The 22,232-nt window shown below is 41.4% G+C and overlaps 1 protein-coding gene across 5 annotated transcripts in view; it reads left to right on the forward strand.

The window, feature by feature from the left end:
- The window catches only part of FOXP1 (forkhead box P1), a 597,798-nt gene that overhangs the window by 364,815 nt on the left and 210,751 nt on the right, over positions 1–22,232 (forward strand). For all 5 annotated transcript variants that reach the window (XM_060161351.1, XM_060161347.1, XM_060161349.1 and 2 more), the window contains one exon: positions 2,030–2,214. In XM_060161351.1, the coding sequence (XP_060017334.1) occupies positions 2,041–2,214 (174 nt within the window). In that variant the 5' untranslated portion in view covers positions 2,030–2,040. The remainder of the gene's footprint in view (positions 1–2,029; positions 2,215–22,232) is intronic.

Raw genomic sequence — 22,232 nt, forward strand, 5'->3', positions numbered from 1 at the left:
AAGTTCCAGAAATAAACAGTTGTTAAGTTTTAGATTCCACGCCATTCTCAGCGTGATGAAGTCTCACCATCCTGCTCCAACCCGCTGGGAGTCACCCCTTCGTCCAGCGTTTCCCACCCATTTGTCACTTAGTCGCCATCTCGGTTGTGTCTTAGTATCACAGTGCTTGTGTTCACCTATTACACCTTAAGTAAAGTAGTAACGTCTGCTTTACTTAATGATGGCCCCAAAGTGCAAGACGAGTGATGCCGGCAATTTGGATGTGCCACGGAGAAGCCATAAAGTGCCTCCTTTAAGAGGGAAGGTGAGGGCTTCCCTGGTGGCGCAGTGGTTGAGAGTTCGCCTGCCGATTCAGGGGACGTGGGTTCGTGCCCCGGTCCGGGAAGATCTCACGTGCCACGGAGCGGCTGGGCCCGTGAGCCATGGCCGCTGGGCCTGTGCGTCCGGAGCCTGTGCTCCGCAACGGGAGAGGCCACAACAGTGAGAGGCCCGCGTGCCGCAAAAAAAAAAAAAAAAAAAAGAGAGAGAGAGAGAGAAGGTGAAAGTTCTCAATGTAATAAGAAAAGAAAAAAAATCACATGGTGAAGTTGCTAAGATCTATGGGAGGAACGAATCAAGAAAAAAGAAATTCATGCTAGTTTTGCTGTCATACCTCGAGCAGCAAAAGTTATGGCCATAGTGCGTGATAAGTGCTTATTTAAGATGGAAAAGGCATTAAATATGTCTAGCAAGATATTTTGAGAGAGAGAGACCACATTCACATAACTTACATTATAGTAATTGTTGTAATTGTTCTCTTTTCTTGTTAGTTGTTATCGTTAATCTTTTACCATGCCTAATTTAGAAATTACACTTTGTCTTAGGTATGTATGTATCGGAAAAACCATAGTATATATAGGATTCAGTAGGCATCCACTAGGGATCTTGGAACGTATCCCCTGTGGATAGGGGGGGACTACTATATATATCTCTTTTTTTTTTTATTTGATGTTTAGTACTTTCAGATTCAGAACTTTTCTTTGGTCTGCCTAGGCAACATTTTCTCCAAAACAAACATAAGAAGGCCCAGACCTTTCAGGCCTTAAACCAAGCTAGAGGTTAGGAATCCAGTATGAGCAACACCTAACTTTGAATGGGACGTCTCAGGAGAATTTTAACCATAAGGCAAAGATAAGAGTCTGAATTTGTTTAGCTTCTGAAAAGTGGGGAGTTTTTTTTCCTCTCCCTCAAAGAGGCCTATCTTATTGGAAAGGCCACTTTTGAAGAGTTTCAATACCTGAATGAGTCCAAGGAGTGTGAATCAGTAAAATGCTTTTTGGGTTTTGAGTGTAAGGGTTTTCAGCACGAATTACCTCAGGGGAGCCTATTGGTAATGTGCGTCATCTCCTGATAGACTGAATTTGCAGAATATTTCTCTAAGAGTGTAACACACAACACAGAGCCTGCACATACTAAAATGTAACGTTACACGCTGAACAGAATGACTTACCAGTTTTTGAGCAAAAAAATATATAATAATCACAAATATAATCACAGAAATTCAACCACAAATTCTAGGTTCACCTGAAAATAATTGTTCTCTTCTAAGGGGAAAAAGATAACATATAGAGAACAATACTAGTTCTCAGAACTAGTTCTCAGAACAAAACTTGAATCTGTTTTTCTCAAGTTTTTAATTTAATTTTTATTTTATATTGGACTCTTGTTGATGTACAGTGTTGTGTCAGTTTCAGGTGTACAGCAGCAAAGTGGTTCAGTTATCCATATACGTACATCTGTCCTTTTTCAGATTCTTTTCCCATCTAGGCTGTTAGAGAATAGTGATAGAGTTCCCTGTGCTCTACAGTTCCGTATTCAAAAACTAGGCAATTGGACCATTTCTAAGGGGTAACGTGAGTGAAAGGAAATGACAACTGTTTACAGATTTTGGCAACACTGAAGGCAGGGCCCTTCTCCTAATATACAACAACTGTGCTAACAGCTGCTTTTTTCTTTCTCCCCGGCTCCCTCCTCAAAATCCTTCTACCAGGTTTTTGAGTCATGATGCAAGAATCTGGGACTGAGACGAAAAGTAACGGTTCAGCCATCCAGAATGGGTCAAGCGGCGGCAACCACTTATTAGAGTGCGGCGGCCTCCGGGAAGGGCGGCCCAACGGGGAGACGCCGGCCGTGGACGTGGGGGCGGCCGATCTGGCCCACGTGCAGCAGCAGCAGGTACTGAGCTCTGGAGCGGGGGCTGTGGCGGGCAGTGGGTGCCGATGCTACTGCTTACCCTGACGTTTGACCGCTGCGAATGTCTGGTGCTCACCAGCTCTCTGACCGTAAGCACCATCTTTGAAGCCACTAGCACAGCAGGGCCCCAGTGACTGGCTTTAAGAGACGGAACTGCCAAGGGCTTGAGAAGTAAGAGTCTTGGAAGCCCCCTCTGTCTTGGGGAATGGTGGTTGAAAATGAGGTTGGGTGGACCTCTGGCCACTTCCTTTGAGCCTCTAATGTGTCAGCCTAAAGTTTAACTACTTGCAATAAAACAGATCTTTGGAGAAATGGTTCCCAGTGCTTGAATCAAAAAAGAAATACATAGACTTATTAAGCCTTATGATGAGAGAAACAAAATAAGGGATCAAGGATAAAAGAGAAATGAGGGCTATAAGAGAGGAAAGTAGGTGACTTAGGAGAATAGAAATAAATGGAAATACCCAAGCAGAATTGGGTAAATAACAAGACATCAATAACATAGGCATCGGGGTAAGAAAGTGCTTGCTGCTACCTGGAGGAATTTCGGGAGATGGGCCACTTACAACTGTTTCTTACATACATATGGCAGTTGGTATGTGACTAAATCCTGTTAATGTTTTAAACGCTCTCTTAGTGGTGGCTCCCCAAAATGCACGTAAGTTGCGATGTATTCATTCTGTTATATCCTTTGTAGGCATTTAAGTGGGTACCTGGGAGTGACTGGTAAAATATTTCCAAAAGGTAAAGGGTGTGACCCAGAAAATGGCATTGTGTGGCCAGTGTTGACGCAGATTCGAATAAGTAAATAGCATTTGCTTGAAGATAAGCATTGTTTTCCCAGCCTCTCTTGTAATTAGGAAATATTGTTTGTTTTTGTTAATGATAACGGATGATGTTTGTTACATTTTAGTGTTTGATTCATTTATTCAGTACAAAGTAATGGTGCCATTTGGAAAAAGGTGTAAAAAGAATGGTGCATCTTTGGACTTTCGAGTGAAACGGAAATTGTGCTGGGGGTTGAGGGAAGAGAAAGAAAAACAGAAACCTTTTCTCAAACCATTTTCTTGGAATCTATATCAGAGAAGCCAAGGCAGTGCCTCCTTGTTTTAGGGATATAGCCTTTGACAGGCTCTAAAACATGTATTATTTTCTCCTTACTAAGAATTTTTTACAAATAAGGAACCATTAGATTGTTAGTCTATCAGAAGTTGGTGGAACCAGCATGAGACAATGGAATCTGTTGGGGAAAGATACAACAGAGAGAAAGAAGACACTAACAGACAAGCTAAGGTCTTAATGCAGAGGACTTGAAGTGGTTTGATCTCTCTTTTAGTGGCAGCTCAAATCCGATAGTGCCTGCTTCCTGGGCATCACATCAGCTGGGATTTGTGATGTATGTTGTGTATAAACTTTGGGCACTTGCATTAGTGCAAATGGCCAAATTCCACCCAATGCGGTTATTGACAAAACGTATCAGTATATGGTAGAAAGGTATCTATGTGTTTGTGTGTGTATTTGTTCATTTGATATTCTCAGATGTTTATGGTTCTCTTGAGAATAAATAGTTGGTAATTTGGTTTGCCGTTTTCTGTGCCCTTACCATACAGAAGCCAAGGTCAACTGTTTCTTTTTCTTTTCTTTTTTTTTTCTTTTGTGCGGTACGCGGGCCTCTCACTGTTGTGGCCTCTCCCGTTGCGGAGCACAGGCTCCAGATGCGCAGGCTCAGCGGCCATGGCTCACGGGCCCAGCCGCTCCGCGGCATGTGGGATCTTCCCGGACCAGGGCACAAACCCGCGTCCCCTGCATCGGCAGGCGGACTCTCAACCACTGCACCACCAGGGAAGCCCGGTCAACTGTTTCTTTATGGAGTGGTTGAAGTGGGGCTATTGACTGATGTGGTATGAACCCCGAGTAAGTAGTATTTAGATTATGTTAATTGGATAAATGAAAATAAACTTCTTCTGATTTTTATTTGAAAAACTGAAAATCATCCACTATCTCAAAGTCGTAAGCCAGCCAAAAACTTTTATACCATCAACACAAACACACACACACACACACACACACACAGCCTGACCCCACGAACAGCAACCACAAGTTGACCTCACAGAAGAAAGTTGTATACATGCATATTAACAGCATCTTCCTTGAAAACCATCAGTAGCAAAATTAGTTATTCATGTCTTTCCTCTTTATCTCGGCTGTGACCACTTTGGAAATTATGTTGTTATGGGTGATTGGTATAAAGGTCAATACCTTTTGATTGTACTTCGAAGTGCTTTTAATATTTTTATAACAATTTTATTTCTAATTGCCAAGGATATGTTTTGGGAAGGAAGAAAGCAGTTGGGTCTATCATTGTGGCTAAAACCCCACGTATTGTGGTTGGCAGGCCTTTTTGGTCTTTTAAAATAAAATACTGACAGCTGTGTGACTTCCCTAAGTGTATGATGAGGCTCTTAACAGGTTGTTGGGGGGAAAGAAAATCTGTAGATGAAATAAGAAAAAAACCCCGACAGGATTGAGAAAAGTTTTACGGGACTCGCATCATCAGTTTTCTAACAGACTGAAAACTGCTACAATTAAACAGTTCGGAGAAATCCGAATGTCAGCGTGATGGATGTGGGTTGTTTTCGTCATTTTTATTCTACAGGTTTTTACTTGAAGTGAGAATACCAGCAATGAGAAAATCACAGCCATGCTGAATTCATTACTGCGGTAGTCACACAAAACCACGGATAAAATTTCAATAACTGCAGGCCACAGTTGAGTAAACAGTTGCACTGAAATTTAATTCCTGTTGACTTTTCCCCCATTCCTCGCCAGGGGCACATTCTGACTCTGTAGTACAAAGACAACAGGGGTTACAGCTTTGATTAATGTAGGACAGTGGAAGAGAATTAGAACTGTAAAATATGTTAGAAGTCCATGGAACAAAAAGATCTGGCTTAAAAGGACTTGGTATAAAAATGAGTTAATTATGCTGTGTATGAAACTGAAATGTTCTAGGATTTTCCAGTTGCACCAGTACAATCATTGACGATATAGGGAGAATTTTTACCTAGTGCTGGGATTTAAAATACATAAACGCAAGCCTCTCTGTGTTTGATCGATATTACCAAAGATAATTACGAATGAGAGCAAGTGTCCTTTCAGGATGGAGGGCTTTCACGAAGATTCGCTGTGAAGTGAGTGACTTCTGTGCTGGGTTTGGCCTATAGGTTGGTTAAATCGGGTCCAAACAGACTTTGTGTGTGTGTCTGTGTCTGTGTCTGTGTGTGGGTGTGTGTGGGTGGGTGTGTGTGGGTGTGTGGGTGTGGGTGTATTATGTTGTTGACCACTTAGAAAAATGGGAGAAATCTGGCTTTTACATTTTCTCTTGAAAAATCAGCAGATCTGGTAACTGTGGCCAGTATTCCTACAAGGGTAACGATTGTTGGGAGGTGAATTGCTACTAAGTCAGGGAGCCTATAGCCCGGCAGTCAGCCTGAGTTCCCACCCAGTACCTTTGCTGACTTGTACCCTCTAGGCAGTGGAGTTGGTGATTCTTTTCTGGAAGTTGCCATCATCACTCAGAAGCCATCAGCCAAGGAGAGGTGCTACCATTAGCTGGAGGAGCCCGCCCACACACTCACAAACTGTCTTCCTTCCTCAAAACTAAATGTATTATCTCTGTAATGTTTCAACTCTACTTGTATCTGGGGCATGAAACTCTTATAACAATAGTTTTCTAATAATATAATTTGATAATGCTTCTGAACATTTTCTTTTTAGCCATTGAATAATTCTTTACCCAGTACCATCACTGCTTTTTATTTCCTATTATCCCTGTCCCATTTCTAGGTCTGTGAAAGTTCTGTATTGGATATGGACTACTCCATTATGAAACTCAGCAACAAATACTATTACCAATTACTAAAGTTTTTTTTTTTCTTTCTTTCTTAAAGAAAGGATTTTAAAATGTCCAGAGCAATTTCACAAACTGTGTGGATTAATGCATTTTAAAAGTCTTGAGTTTTAGAAAGCAGGATTTTATTTCCATATTGCTGCAAATGAGAGCTTTTTCAGATAAGCATATTACATAGAGCATAATGTTTAGAAGTTTCTCCGTATACAGCATATGCTGTCAGGTCAATTAACAGAATGCATACTAGAAAATGTTTATTCAATAAAAATGAATAGCTGTTAAATAAAACAGCTATTTCTTAACAACATTCCATTTCATGATGGGCTTTTTTTCTTTTCTTTTTTTTTTTTGGTACCACCTGGCACTTTTATTGTCTGCAGATCCGTGTAGGGAGAGCGTTGCTTGCTAGAGTGTTGAGGTGTGGCTGTCGTTTTATGTGAGAAGGGCAGTTTAGAAGTAGTCTTGTGAGAAGAACATTTAAAAACAATAAACTAAATATGGAATTCAAAGATATATTATTTGGAGAGTGTGGACAAGTGATGTGTTTACTTCATTATTGCTTCTTTGACATGTGGTATAAGGTGTTGGACCTTTTAGCCCCAAAGACGTACATGTTTCATGTTAATAATTTAAAAGAAAGAAAACAGTCAGTGACTATTAAGGAGGTACAAGAAATAGCAAGGATAGGGAGCTTCTGCAAAATCATGCACGAGAAGGAGGGGGATCCACTGGGTTGAATTTTGCCGATGAGCCATTGAAGGAGGTAAAAGATGAGTCATTACACAGGACCAGAGACACTCAGAAATTCTTCTCTTCGTTGTCAAAATGGCAGAATGAATCCCTTCCTTTAGTTTTTTTTTTTTTTTTTTTTTTTTTGCAATACGCGGGCCTCTCACCGTTGCGGCCCCTTTCGTTGCGGAGCACAGGCTCTGGACACGCAGGCCCAGTGGCCATGGCTTACGGGCCCAGCCACTCCGCGGCACGTGGGATCTTCCCGGACCGGGGCACGAACCCGTGTCCCCTGCATCGGCTGAAGTTACTAGTTACTAGTGGATATCGAACAGAACAGGGAGAATGTCCTACCAACATGTCAAGTTTTAAGTGCCTCTGTAGAAAACAGTGCCTGTTTCTCATTCTCCCCCATCTTTCTGTGGGGGACCGTGTTAAATTCCAGTGGCCATCCTTTGCTTGTTTACGCTTTTACAGAGGGAAGCCCAGGTGATTAGGTATGTATCTGTAGGTGCAAAGATGAGGTGTCAGTGGCCAGTTCAGCCTTACCATTCTCTTTTTCTTTGAAAAAGATTCCTTATGAACTCTGTAGGGAATCCCCTCAAATGCCCATTGTAGCAGCCAGGGACTGTGTCTGAAAGGGAGGGTCTCTGGACGCCACTGGAAGGGTAAAGATGTTCAGCATCTTTGTATCCTAAGAGGGAAGCTTTCAGAAGAAAGTACAGAAGAAGAAGAGATTATTCATCTTTATTAGGTGCCCTCATGGGGCTGGGGACTGTGATAGGGGCCGGCGCCTTCCTTCACTCATAGATAAAGACCAAGCTATAGTTTTCAATCATAAAATTTTAAAAAGTTAAAGGAATTCCTCTGCTCAGATAGCCTCTTCTGGGATACAAGGTAGAGTTCAAATACTATAGACGATATTGATGGTCAAAAATATTTTGTAGGAATCAATGCCACCAACATGTTAGCGAAAATCAAACAAATTGAAACGGAACAGACAGGAATTCAGATAATTCCTACAAATAAAGAAAAAGCAGCCACAACAATAACGGACTTGCGCTTTTTCTCAATTCCTTTTGTAGCTATTTCTGGAAAAGGCATCTTTCCCCCTGAATGCTAAATTTAGTTCTCTACTCTGTTGTTTAGGTCTGCCTTCCATCCAAATATTGTTGTCAAAGATTTATGTAACCCGGGATGTGAGCCTTGTATGAAATTCTTTCAAGTTCTGATTTCTGAACAGTTGTGTGTCATTCATCTCTCCACTGAAAATTAAGATGGCCCAGAAAAAAAAGAGTCGAGTACATAAGAGAGTGTAGTCCTAGAAACCCAGATGCTGCATTTCACCGTGAGTGAAGTGTACCTTCACTCGCAAGGCATTGCTCCTTTGGGAAGGTAATTTTCAGCCCTGACCTGTGAGCTAAGAATAATAGTAAAGAAAAAAATGCTCCCTATCTCTTGTCTAATCAGAAATCTTTTTGAACTTTCAGGAGGGATGACTTTAATGGTAATTTGTTGACAGAGTAGCTTGGGTGATTGCAAAGAGTTTGTTTTGCACAACTGGCAGGCTCCTATCTGTTCTCTGAAGGCGGGCAACCTACTTTGCTGTTTTGCAAGTGCCTGCCTTTATTGACAACCAGTGCTGAACAGGCAGAATTGGTGTGTTTGTGTAATGTAAACCTATAGCCCGCCCGATGGAGTCTAGTGTCCTTTTAGGTAGCGTACTGATTGTTTGATAAAAAGGGTTACAAGGTGACTGCTTTTATGACAAAGTAGAATAGCAATATAAATGCAAGTGGTGGATGAAGCAGGAGAGAAGGAAGTTTATGTAGGGAACTGAACCCCATATTAGAAAGTTTCTTTTCATCACTTGGTCTTTGAACTCACATCTATTGTAATCATGAAGTGTTAACTTGTACCATTCCAGAGACCCTGTGCTGAATACTGTGTTTGATTTGGTTTGTGGAAATACAACTGTATTTTTTCTTCCCCCCTCTCTCACACGAAAATGTGGTGAAGAGAGTTTCACGTACTGGCCTGGCCTCAGCTTTGGTTCAAGGCGGCTGCTAAATGAACTGCAAAACACGTCTTAACTTTGTTTCTTAGCTTGCAATTTCTTGAAATTCATTAATTCATTTGTTTGCCTATTTTCATTTCGTCTTTATGGTGTCACGCCTATGTGTGATGAAATGTGGGGACCACATTGCTTTGTGAGGTGCTGGGAAAGTATGGGAGCATCACTTGAGGGTCTCTTTGGCTGGAGCCTGAAAAGAAAGCCTGGAGGGGTGGGAAGGTGAGTAGAAGCTGAACTGAGGTCAGTTTGTGGGAGGCTTGAGTTCCTAAGCCAGGGGGAGGTTTCCAAGCTGAAAAGAAAGGCCATCCAAGAGGTGGTAGACTGAAGGTAAAAAAGAAGGTTGGACCCGGCCTGGCTTGGAAGGAAAGAGATCTGGAGAGATTAATCGTAGTTCTGAGGCCATTGCACTTGGTCCTGGATTTAGCAGTGGGACACCAACCCAGGCCTTCTGTCATTGAGGGTACCGTGTTGTTGACCCTGCCTTGTTCCCTGCATTTCTCCTCCTGCCTTGGAAGCCCTTGGTCAGCTGTCAGCCCCATAAGCGCAGGGATAGGCCTTTCTCATCCCCTGATATTCATTCCTCAGCACAGAGCACAGTACCTGGCGGAGAGTAGTTCTTAGCCTCTGTGAATGAATGAAGCAGAAAGAGAAAGGAAGGCCTGGGTCACCAGCAAGCATTTCGAGGGCATGTTGGCAAATCGACACTGCCTTTTGGAATAGGAGATGTGGGGGCATCAAGAAGTGGGAGTTATGAGGGGTGATTCAAGATTTCCAGTCTGAATGACGGGCAGAACAGTGCACCGTGAAACAGAGAGAGAAGGGCAGCGGGAGGAGAAGCCAAGCTCCTTTCTACCGGTTACTAATCGGTTATTATGATATGATAAAGAAGGCACAAACATAATTTGTAAATAAAGGGTGGATTTATTTTGGAAAAGTCCCGCTTTTGTTTCAAGGCTGTTTAAAAAAAAGACACCCTCCTATGTCACTCAAACTCGCTACTTTGATTGTATGTGTTTATTCAGATTAAAATTATCGAATATTTTCCCTTTAGCCTCTGCCAGTTACTAATGAGTATATCTTCCAAAAGTCACATGGGAAGTGCTGATAAACTGCTTGTGTTCCTATTGATCAGGGAATGCGCTTATCTCTCTTCGAGAACAAAACTACCAAGTTAGATCTTTGATAAAGTGTCTCATATTGACACAGGTTTCTTAGATGAATTTGTTTTTTTAAGGTGAAGGGAGTGCCTGTTGTGTTTCCTTTGTTGGAAAAATACAATGTGTAATTATTAAACAGTTGGTGCTATTGGAAGACCTATTTAGGGGGTATAGATTCAACTGGTGAGGGAGAGCAGGGCTTGTTTGTGAGTTGAAGTTGAGCCCTGCGTAGAGGTGGGTGGAGGGAAGGAAGCTCTGTTCTCTTTAATCCTTCTCGAGAGAGTATTTTCCAGTATCTTCTATATAAACTGACAGTGCAAATACTGACTTCGGAGGCGATAGGATTTTTTATTTTGTGAAGTTGGTAACCCTAAGGTTCTCCCTGAATTAACTCTGTAGCCCCATTTTTAGACTGTGCCTTTGAGACTGTACCCAAAATAAAATGAACTTCCTGACGCAGATTCATCTTCCGCAGAGTTTCCTAAAGTAGACTGTTTATTACACCCTTTCTCATCCACGCAACCATAAGTAATTGTCAGAATCATGTCGCTTGTCAAGAGAGGCAAGTGTCAGCTGTTCTGAAATCGGCGTTTTTATCACTGTACCTTCTCTCACCCCCGACACCCCTCTCTCCACATTGAAGGGAAGGTGACATGATGTCTTAGTCATTCAAATCCAATAACTTTTAATCTGAAGGTTAAGTAGTGAGATATAAACTAAGAGATGATAATATCAATTTTATGTTCACTGAAGGGCACAGTATACCTCTTTCTAGTGTGGAGGGAAAATTGTGCGTAAAATGTCTTTTGCTTCTCAACAGCAGAGCCGGGCCTCTCAGAGCCAAAGGAAGAAAGAGTTTTGGAAAAATTTAATAAAATAAGACGTAACATCCTAGAACAGGGCAAAAGTAGCCTTTTATTGTTGTAATGATTGTGTTAATTTTTCAAGGTTGCACGGTAAGAAGTCGTTCCATCTTTATAGCCTCTTGTATTCACTCCTGTTATCCTCTCTAAGAACTCAGCACCCTTTTCAAGGTTAAAGACTGGGAGAGAATGACATAATGCTCATTCTTTCCTGACTATTTTTGGTCCTAATGTGTATGATAAATAATACTGTGATAATATTGCTTAACTTGCCTCATTTTTTTCCCTCCTCGTGATGATATTTCCATTTCCACGCAATAGAAATTCAACATGCCAAGGTACTAAGTGAAAATGCCTTGGCAACGTGCGTTTTGATCATGATCTGCTGATTTATTTCGTTAGATTTACACTTGTCTTACAAACACAAAGTTTGTGCCGTGTATTCTACGGATATGTTATGGGCATTTATGTACAGGCTTACTGTACCATTAATATGCTGTAAGAGGGAAAGAAAGCATCCTGCATAAACTGGGTATGCGATATTCCCCGTTATGATTGTCAAGATGATATCCTGTAATGTAGTGATTCACAATGATAATTGTCAAGATTGCGTTCTGGAATTATTTTAAACCTGTCTCAGCCATTCATTACCCATTACCTTTTTTGGGTAAGTTCTAGGTACAAAGCACTGTCTTGAACCTGCAGACCATACTGTGGGTCGGGGAACTAAGGCAGAGGCCGAATCTGGCCTGCCACCTATTCTTCGAAATAAAGATTCTGTTGGAATACGGCCATGCCCCTTTCTTCTCTGGTCTACAGCTGCTTTCTCCCTACCACAGCAGAGGGGGGTTGTTGCAACAGAGAACGTGTGGCTCACAAAACCTAAAATACTTACTACCTGGTCCTTTACGGAAAAAGTTTGTTGACCCCCCTGGATTAGTGAATGGCAGACGTGGCAAGATTTGCCTTCCAGGACCTTCTCCAATTACTGTCAAGTAACAAAACCGAAGGATCGTTCCCTCCTTTTTTTCTAAAGTATCCATATATATGTATATATCTCATACTTTAAGACTTCTTTTGCGTTTTCTAAAATGGTAAATTAACGGGTAGTTGTCATCATACCTGCAGGGTTGCTTTCTAATCCTCTAATCCTGTATACATCTTACAAATGAAAAGTTTTGGCACAGTTGGTGGTTAGAAGAATAATCAGCCAGCCTACTAAGAAAATGGAGGGTGGGACACTGAAGGAGTCACTCGAAGAGCAGACATCTTTGGCCGTGTTCTCCTACCAAAGAAAATTCGCATTAAAAAGTAGCATATCTTATATTCGCAGTCTCTTGGTTGGCTAGAAGATGCAAAGAAATGTCCTGAATATCTCCCTGCATTCATAAAGTTCATGAACTAATTGGACTAGAACAAGACATAAACATGTACATTAAATACTAGTAACAATTTCAAAGCACATGAAGGTAAGCTGTGGAAGAGATGCAATTGATTAATCAACACGTACGTGATTTAAGCAATAAATCTTCAGTAACCCGGAGAGGAAGAGTTTATTTGTGTCTGTACTGGTGGAATTTTTGAAGACACTGATAAAACTGAGGAAACGGTAACTCAGTATGTGCACACCACATGATTTAGTTTAACCCTTTCAATCAGGAGATGATGAATAGAAGGTATATACTGAGCTATGTGGATTTGGCTTATGACTTAGATACTAAGTGGCCAAGAGGTGTATCTTTGCCATTTTGTCATTTTTAATTTGGTGAGAAGCAAGGGTGGTTTTCTATTGTGGAAGGCCTGGAGGCATATGGTAAGTAGAGGTCATTTTATGCTGGATGCCAGCATCTGAGTTGATTGGTCTCCAGGAAATGGTCCGGGGCCTATCTGTTTACACAGACCATTGCCTGACTTGAGTGTATGATTTCCAGAGATTAGATGAGAGCTGACAAGGCTGGTCATTTGATTGGTGGTGTCCGTATTTCATATACTTTTATATTGAATTTTAGCTCATTCACCTCTATTCATCATATAGCTAGGACAACTGAAACCATAGTACCTTATTTTAAAATAGTTGTCAAATTTGAAGCTCTTTACTCAATCCAGCGATTTTAATGAACTGACAGTCTTTCCTAGAAAATACATTGGCCTGGTGTTTTCTCCCGTCTGCCTTTCTTCTTTCTTTTCTTACCTTCTCGTTTGTTTCTATTTTTAAGTTTGTTATCGGGTGACTTATCCTTCTGCAGTATTTCCCAATTAGTGAAAAATCTCTTTACTCTTCCAGGTGGGTGGGTTTCTCTGCCCTAGGTCATATCTTTAATTCCATGATTCTTATACTGTTCACCTCTTTAAGGTCCCTCCTTTGTGAATCTGATAAAACCTGAGCACCTTTCACTATGAAAAGTGTGTGTATACGTGTGTGTTTGTGTAATTTTGCAATTACAGTTTCATGTGCATCCCGCCCCCAATTAAAACACTCTACCACCCATACTGCATGTTAATTAGATTTGCTAGCTGGTTCAGTGTTTTGACAAATGTTTCCAGATTTTTCTATGTTTAATTAATGTTAAGTGTATTAGTAACCTATCTCTAATTTGGAAAAGGTTTCCTCTTTTGGCTCTAAATGCTTACCAATGTGTCCCTGGAATTAGTTCTTGGATATCTTAAATGTAGCACTATAAATGCCAGCTCTGAAGGCAACTTTGGAAAATAAGGTCATATAAAGCACTCTGCACAGGTCCTGAGAGTCATTTTATGTTTATTCATAGGCGTTCACCAGGTTTACATACTCTTGAACTTTTCTAACTGAAGAACACTATATACTAGTTGGAAGATCTTTGACCACATTAGCAAAGATTACAGTAAATGATGCGTACAGCCCTGGCACCCCCTTATGTGGCTAATATAAACTTGTGTAGCCCATTCTGGGGGCAGTTTGGCGTTGTGTAGCAGGAGGCTTAGAACAGTCACACGCTTTGATTTAGGGTAACGCTTTTACTGAGCAATTGTATAGCATTCAGCAGCGGTTCTCAAACTTTTTATAGGTATGGGAATCATTTAGAGGACGACGTCTTAAAGCAGATTGCAGGACCCACCCTCAGAGTACTTTATTCTGTAGATCTGGGATGGGGCCCAAGAATTTGCATTTCTGGTGCTTCTAACCCATTCTCTGCTGCTGGCTAGGGCACACTTGATAACCACTGGAAAAGGCAGAGCATCTAAAGGCATAAATGGTGGAGCCAGCTTGTTTGGCCTGAGTCACGACTCTGCACTGCCACTTACTAGTTTGGTGATCGCACAAGCCAGTTAATTTCTCTGTGCCTCAGTTTATACATCCATCACATGGGGATGATATCAGCGTTTAATATTCTGAGTATATGGGTCTGTAAATGTTAGCTGCTGGTATTCTTATCTTTAGCACCATCATCACCATCATCATCATCATCATTAGGAATTTAACCTACAGAAATAATGTGAAGCAAACGGAAAGGTATATACCTGAAGATGTTCATTATGGTAGTATTTATGATATGGTAGTATTTATGATATGAAAAATAAAAAATACCCTAAATCACTGATGTTAGAAGAAAGGTTAAATAAATGGTTATACGTAAGTTAGAAGTAATAAGTACCCATTAAGACTCACACACTTGTGGAATATTTAATAACTTTATCAATTATAAACATTTTTAACTTAAAAAATTATAGTACAGTAGTTGGTGGGAGAAAAAAAACGGAAAAAGCCCATTAAAAAAAGTTACCAATGGTTTCTGTATGTTTATGGGATTGTACTTTTTCTTTTTTTTTAACATCTTTATGAGAGTATAATTGCTTTACAGTGGTGTGTTAGTTTCTGATTTATAACAAAGTGAAACAGCTATACATATATATATATCCCCATATCCCCTCCCTCTTGCTTCTCCCTCCCTATCCCCCCTCCCTATTCCACCCCTCTAGATGGTCACAAAGCACCGAGCTGATCTCCCTGTGCTATGCGGCTGCTTCCCACTAGCTATCTGTTTTATGTTTGGTAGTGTATATATGTCCATGCCACTCTCTCACTTCGTCCCAGCTTACCCTTCCCACTCCCTGTGTCCTCAAATTATGGGATTGTACTTTATTTTGTATAGTTTTCATTTTTCTGTATATTCTAAAATTTCTGCAGTGATATTTATTGCCTTTATAATTTAAAAGTTATTATTATGTAACGCACATTCACACTGTTTGGAAACTTTTATGAGTGTGTAGAAATGGCAGAGAATACCTGTCCCTTGAGCAAGATTTATATGTATTTTATGCAATGTATTTATATAGTATTTTATATAAATATAATACAAATTTAATATAAATTTATAAAATAATATAAATAAATATATACGTATATCTTATACCTATTTATATTTTTAAAAAAACTTTGTACAGAATTCAAGGGATACATTTTTGTAGTTACAAGATTTTCTCCCATGACACGTTTGTGTTTTCAGCCACACGTCTTCTCCCTAGTGCTATCTCTCCACCAACTTCTAGTGCTTCCACCAACAAATTTGACAGCCACTAGCCATCCTTGTATACCACCATCAACGTGTGACAAAAGTCAATCTGTTGTCAATCGAAAGAGTGTAGATGAAAAAAAAATGCACTTAGTTTTCTCCACTGCTCCCCTATTCAAAGTTCCTTCCTTGTTTGTTTGGACTTTGTCCCGTATTGTAGCGACAATCATATACAAATATACCTAGTTGCTTACCCAATGTGTGCTGTTTCCACTTGAAATTTATTTCACTGCCCTAGGGAACTAGAAAAGGTAGGAGGAACATTTCATTCGAGACATTTTGGAATCCTACTGACAACGGTTTAAAACCCAGCTCCAGCACTTACTGAATGCGGGAAGTTGAGCGAGTTATGCCAGTCTCTCTGAGCCTCACTTTCCTCATCTGTAAAATGGGGCAATAGAAATAACTTGTAGAGAGGGTTTATGTGACGAATACACTGATTAATAATATACATAAAGGCCCTAGCATGGTAGTTAGCCCTTTAAAATGTGCTCACAACACCATTATTGTCCTTGTTCAGTGCCTTTTGAGGACACAGTAAAGGCTTGCCTGACATCTTAGGGACCCAGAGATAGAGGTCGGGGGGATCCAAGTTGCTTCTGCAGACTGTTCCATTCTTTTTTTTTTTTTTAATATTTTATTTATTTACGTATGTATGGCTGTGTTGGGTCTTCGTTTCTGTGCGAGGGCTTTCTCTAGTTGCAGCAAGCGGGGGCCACTCTTCATCGCGGTGCGCTGGCCTCTCACTATCGCGGCCTCTCTTGTTGAGGAGCACAGGCTCCAGACGCGCAGGCTCAGTAGTTGTGGCTCACGGGCTTAGCTGCTCCGCGGCATGTGGGATCTTCCCAGACCAGGGCTCGAACCCGTGTCCCCTGCATTGGCAGGCAGATTCTCAACCACTGCGCCACGAGGGAAGCCCCCAGACTGTTCCACTCTTTAGGCTACTCCAGCCACTTCATATTCAAATCCAATCACCTTAGAACATTGTAGACCATCAAGCTGGAGACCTCCAAGGGAACCCTCCTCTGTGAATAGGGGAATTCTTGTGTCTTCCCTCACTGAGACGATTGATTGAAAGAAGCACACAGGCCTGTGTGACAACCAGAACTCTTCATTTAGAAACCGAGCGCTACATGAAGACTGCAGAGAATCAGTTCCTGTAGGCAGTTAGTGCCCCCAGTTTACCGTTCTAGAAAAGAAAACACACATCCTAATAAATACAGAATTTCTCCTCCATACCTGCTAGCAACGTGACTGAAGGGGCCCCTCACACAAATGTTTTAAATTTACAGGCAGAGTTAAGGGGACACCGTTTGCCTCCAGAATCTGAATTGAATCAGGGTTTTATTTCAGATAAAATCTTTGGGGCTCATAACTTAAAAAACACAACTTTTACTGGCATTACGCAATTTGCCACGGGTCATTTAGCAAAATGTTTGTATATGTAAGCCCAGGTTCTTCTTTTAAGAAAAAGGAGGAGGGGGGAGGGCGGGGATTGGATTTTGCTAAAATCCAGGTGGTGTTTCAGTTTATATTTACTTTTAATTGGAAATCAAATACAGGCAAGGGAGAAAAAAAATCTACCATGTTTTCTTTACTAAGAGTATCCATTGGGGAGGGGAAGGACGCTGCCAGCCAGATTTTAAGAAGCAGCTTTTTTATTGGCATGTCTATTTTTTTTTTCTGGCTAAATTCTTGTGCCTGCATTTTCTTTTTTAACATCTAAGTTTTTACACATGGCAATGATTTTTTATGTCTCAATGCTCCGTGCTGCCCTCCCTCTGTAATTTCCACGGGATTAGTACCTAGAACCAGGACAGCAAATAATTACACGCTACACATAACCAATAGCTTCCCTAGGCTGTTGTCTGGCAAGTCCCCTGTTTAGGTTTCCAGTCTGAGATAGTATTTGATTCTTGTGGCCTGACTTGATTTGTGGAAGGCTGGGAAGTTTCTGAAAAAATTAGAAACAGGAGAAAAAAAAAAAGTTGATTAAAAAAAGTTTTAAAGCTAGAGTTTTAGAAGGTCCACCAGTGTGTGGCTATAACTAGCCACTGGTGCATTTTGGGTAACTACGATAAAATATTGGCAAAGAGACTGTGGCACAAGTAGAAGATGGCCACGGAATGTGCTGGAAGAGGTACCTAGACAGGCACTTAATGCCACTAGTGCCTGCAAAATATGCGCATGTGCCAAAGCCAGGAGTGAAATCCTCAGGGCTAGCTCTGTGTGAGGCTTGGGTGTCATTCAGATGTTTTCAATTGAAAACTGAATACCAAATAATTTTTCGTTTTCTACTGCACAATTACTTTACACGTTCATTGGAGAAAAATTAGAAGATGTAGCTAAGAAAGCAGAGACAAAAGAAATCATATCTCCTGCGATCTCATGTTACAGAGATAGCAACTGTTGACATTTTGGTAGATACTCTGTAGCTGTTTTTTTTTTTTTTAATCATGCCTTCACATTTTTACGTATTCATTTCCCATTCCCACCATAGAACTATATAGATAAAAAAAAACCATATAGCAATCATTCGTTTACCAGTGGGAATGGGTAGGGTTAATTCTCTTACATGGTAGTTTACTTTTTCATATTTTAGTATTTTGTATTTATAGCTGTAGGGGAAAATGTGTGTTCTTAGTTTCAAATTTCATAGTTTCAGGCCTAATTAATTCTAGCTAGTTTCCTAACTCTACCCCCCTTCACTTTTTCCCAGCTTTGTCAAGTAAGTCCGTATTTAGGCACATGACGTACAAATTATTTTGAAGAAGAAACAGTCAACACGGGATGATGATAGGTAATCTACCCATTTTCAGTAATTGAGTGCGTTTCTTTATTGGATCCAAAATCTTAAACATTCCTATTGTCACAGATTGTTATACGTTTGAAATTACTAATATCACCAATAGTAATGGTATTAGAAGTAGTAGTATTATTAACAGCAAATTTATTGAAAGTGCCTTTCTTCCGGACTTGGGCTTGGTACTCCCACATATATCAGTACAGTTTGTTCTCACATGCACCCTGTGAACTAAGTACTCTTAAAATTCCTATTCATCGCGGAAAGATTAGCTGCCCAAGTTCACACTGCTTATAACTGGACCAGCCCAGCTTCTAACCCACATCTGCCCGAGCCCACAGCCTGAACCCTTCATCCCAGCCCGCGGTCTCCTCTGGTTGTGTTTCTTGTGGTGACGATCAGGCCAGGCTGCAGGGATTTCTCCCACTTTCCTTGGCCTCCTTCCCATTGTGAATACCCTAAAAGGTTGTCTCATTCAGAACTCTTTCGCTTCATCCCATCTTTTCTTGCTAAGTCCTGTAGGAAAATACCAGATATTCCCATAGACAGAAGCTTTTCCATTTCCCCCCTTGCTTATTTTTATGTTGAGCCCTTATTTTTAGCAAACATGCCCACTTTTAAGCATCTTGCAGCTTGGGTTCATTTCTTTCCATTTCCAAGGGAGAGTCCTGCTTCACACCTGTTGCTGCATCCTTATAATGAACACCCAAGCCTGGTACACCCGGGCAGAAATGAGCGTGATTCTTTCTGTTTCCCAAACACTTCAATTGGAAGGCCTTTGTTTTCCTCCAGAAACGACAGAAATTCAGCAGCGCTGGTGGTGATGTTTACAGCGTGCTGGAGGAAATAAAGCTCAAGTGTGAGTGTTCTGAAAGCTCGGGACCATACCTCCAACATGGCAACTTGTCAGATGGCTGTCTCTTTAGCTAGTCAGGGGGATGGAAGTGTTGGCTCTTAAGCAATGGGAGATCTGGCTGGATTAATAAGTCTGCGCGTAATAAGCTATAAGCTGCTGTGGCTGCAATAGCTATTTTATAGACAACTTAAAAGCAACCATTTGGGGTTGGACAAGTTTCCCTTTCTTTCTCTTGTGTTTGGGTCCATGGAAACAGAAGACTTAAAACTGCAAACTTTCTCCAGGTGCCCCAAACAGCTGTCACTGACTGACAGGGCTGGGGAAATACCTTCTGTGTTTTCTTAGTATTATGTAACAGTCTCAAACCCTTTCCCCAAGCAACAAAAATGGATTTGAATAAAAATATTTCTGGTACCCTGTGTTTCTGGAGAAAATTGCTCATGCAGCTTCACTGGTGAACGCGTTAGTCCTTTGGAAGTCACCACAGTCATTTTCGTCGTCTTCGTATCTGGGAGAGTGGATTATTTTGCTTTAAGAGTGACTAGCCCTGTGGACACAATGTCCTTTGCTCCCCAAGCAGTATTTTGTATCAATGTTTCTGTGGCCCGTGCTTTGCCCGCATCCAACACCGCTCTAGTCAACAAAAAAAAATGGCTTAGCATGATAAATAAAAGATAGCACTCACGAAGGATGTCTGCTGGGACTTACGGTGGGAGTTTTAAAGATTCATAACCTACAAGTCAAACTATGTACATTTCCCTGGCAGCCTAGCATGTGTTTGTTTCCTGTTTGGGAAATCATCTTCACTTTCAAGGCATATTTCTCAAAGTCGGCTGCTGGCGTCCAGTCCTTTGCTTTAACCATTCATCCAGCTCACGTGATAGCTGGTCAGTGTTCTGGCTCAACACAAACGCCCAGACACCAGGCTGCAGCAGATCTTTTTAAGTCTATCTTTATCTCTCTCTCACCTTTAAAAACAAACCGGCAGGTCTGCTTTTGGCAAGAACTGTGGAGTAGGCTGGAAAGCGTTTTTCTTCGAAGAAAAGTCGGAATTTGAAAATCTCCCACTTTTGCATCGCCGTTTGAGAGGCAGGGAACCTGAGTTCCTCGAAGGTGTCACCACGGCCACATCTGTGTTGTCATTGCCAAAAAAGAGACGTGCTTGGTGGGCTAGAGAAGAAAGCCAGGCTATTTCAGTTCCAAGTACCAGGAGCTGAAAAAAATGCACGTGTCTGGGTGGCTCGCGTGTTGGCACCTCAAGCTGCTTTGAAAGTCCAGAGTAGGTCCCAACCTGCCCCCTCTCCTTACAACCTCAGCATTCTTCTCCAGAAGGTTTCACAGAACTTTGATCTCTCCTAACAATTCTTTATTACATTTGAGTAGGTCATTCCTTCTACCCCTAGCTACAGGTGCCAAGGTCTTTTAGAATCTGTCCGTTCTGGGACTTCCCTGGTGGCGCAGTGGTTAAGAATCCGCCTGCCAATGCAGGGGACACGGGTTCGGTCCCTGGTCTGGGAAGATGCCACATGCTGCAGAGCAACTAAGCCCATGCGCCACAGCTACTGAGCCAGCACTCTAGAGCCCGTGAACCACAACTACTGAGCCCGCGTGCCACAACTACTGAAGCCCGTGTGCCTAGAGCCTGTGCTCCACAAGAGAAGCCACCACAATGAGAAGCCCGCACACCCCAACGAAGAGTATCCCCCGCTCGCCGCAACTAGAGAAAGTCCACGTGCAGCAATGAAGACCTAACGTAGCCAAAAATAAATAAATTAAAAAAAAAACCTGTCCCTCCCATAGGAATGATAGAAGAACTTCATTTCGTCCCTTGCACACACATTTATCTATTCCCGCTTGATTGTACCTATTACCTCCTGTATCCTCAATTCTCCTTCCCCATCTCCACTCCTGACCCCCAATATATAGATGCATGCGATCGCTTCTCTTCTTTTTCTTTCTCTGTAGGGTTATAGAATTTTTTAAATTCCTTAGATGATCCAGCCTCACATTTTATGGATAAAGAAACTAAGCTCAGACAAAATGAAGGCTTTGTCCTTTGATTAACTTTTGCATGGATGCCCCGGTGTGTTTGGAAACAGTCTTCTGGGGTGGGATGTGGGCCCTTCTACGATCTGTCAGGATGGATAAAATCAAAAAGTTCATTCCTGTGGTTACCAACACCATTAAGAACTAAGTTCGATATATAGGGTATATCTGTGTGACTGTGTGTATGTGTGTACCTGTACATCGCTTTTTAAATTTTTGTTATCGATTATTGGGAAGTGGGTATTTTTCTTCACTGTAATACTTCCAGAGCAGGGATCAGCAAATTTTTAAATTTACTTTAAATTGTGAACCATTTTTGGCTTTGTGGACTCTTCTGTCTCTGTCACAAATGCTCTGTGTAAAAGCAGCCATAGATAGTACATAAATGGGCATCACCGTGTTCCAATAAAACTTTATTTACGGAAACACGTAGCAGGCTGGATTTGGCCCCTGGGGCAGTAGTTTGCTGACCCCTGCCCTAAAGGATTCATAGGTAGTGGCTCAAGGAAATTGTTTCGGGGTAGCAGGTGGTGAAGTTCCTCTGCTAGTCACACCATGCCTTAAGATTGATGACTTTTCGCTTTTTTACTTTCTTCTTTAAAAATAATAACAAAACTTCCCAGCTCCATCCTTCCCACCACAGTTTGTTTCCCAATTCGCATTCCTTAAAGCCTCATTCACTGTGGTTATCCTGGTTACTGCAAGCCCACGTTTTCTTAAAGGCTATTGGGAAAGAAATTAAGACTTCCCAGAATATACCAGCAATCCCTTGTAAGATGACTTCAGCCCTCCTCTCCGTCGCACTGTTATCAGACTTGCCAGAGGTAACCTCTGTAATTCCTTCCAAGACTTTCATAGTCTTCATGAACTGGCCTATTACCACCCGCACCCCAACTCTCCTTTGACCTTTTGTTTTCTACCTCGAATGTGTAACACCTTGACTTTGAATCAGGCTTTGTCCTTGTCTGGTGTGTGGAACGTATAGTTTTACTAATAAGATAACAGTACGTTG

This window comes from Lagenorhynchus albirostris, chromosome 10 (genome assembly GCF_949774975.1).
Source record: "Lagenorhynchus albirostris chromosome 10, mLagAlb1.1, whole genome shotgun sequence".
Classification (NCBI taxonomy): Eukaryota; Metazoa; Chordata; class Mammalia; order Artiodactyla; family Delphinidae; genus Lagenorhynchus; species Lagenorhynchus albirostris.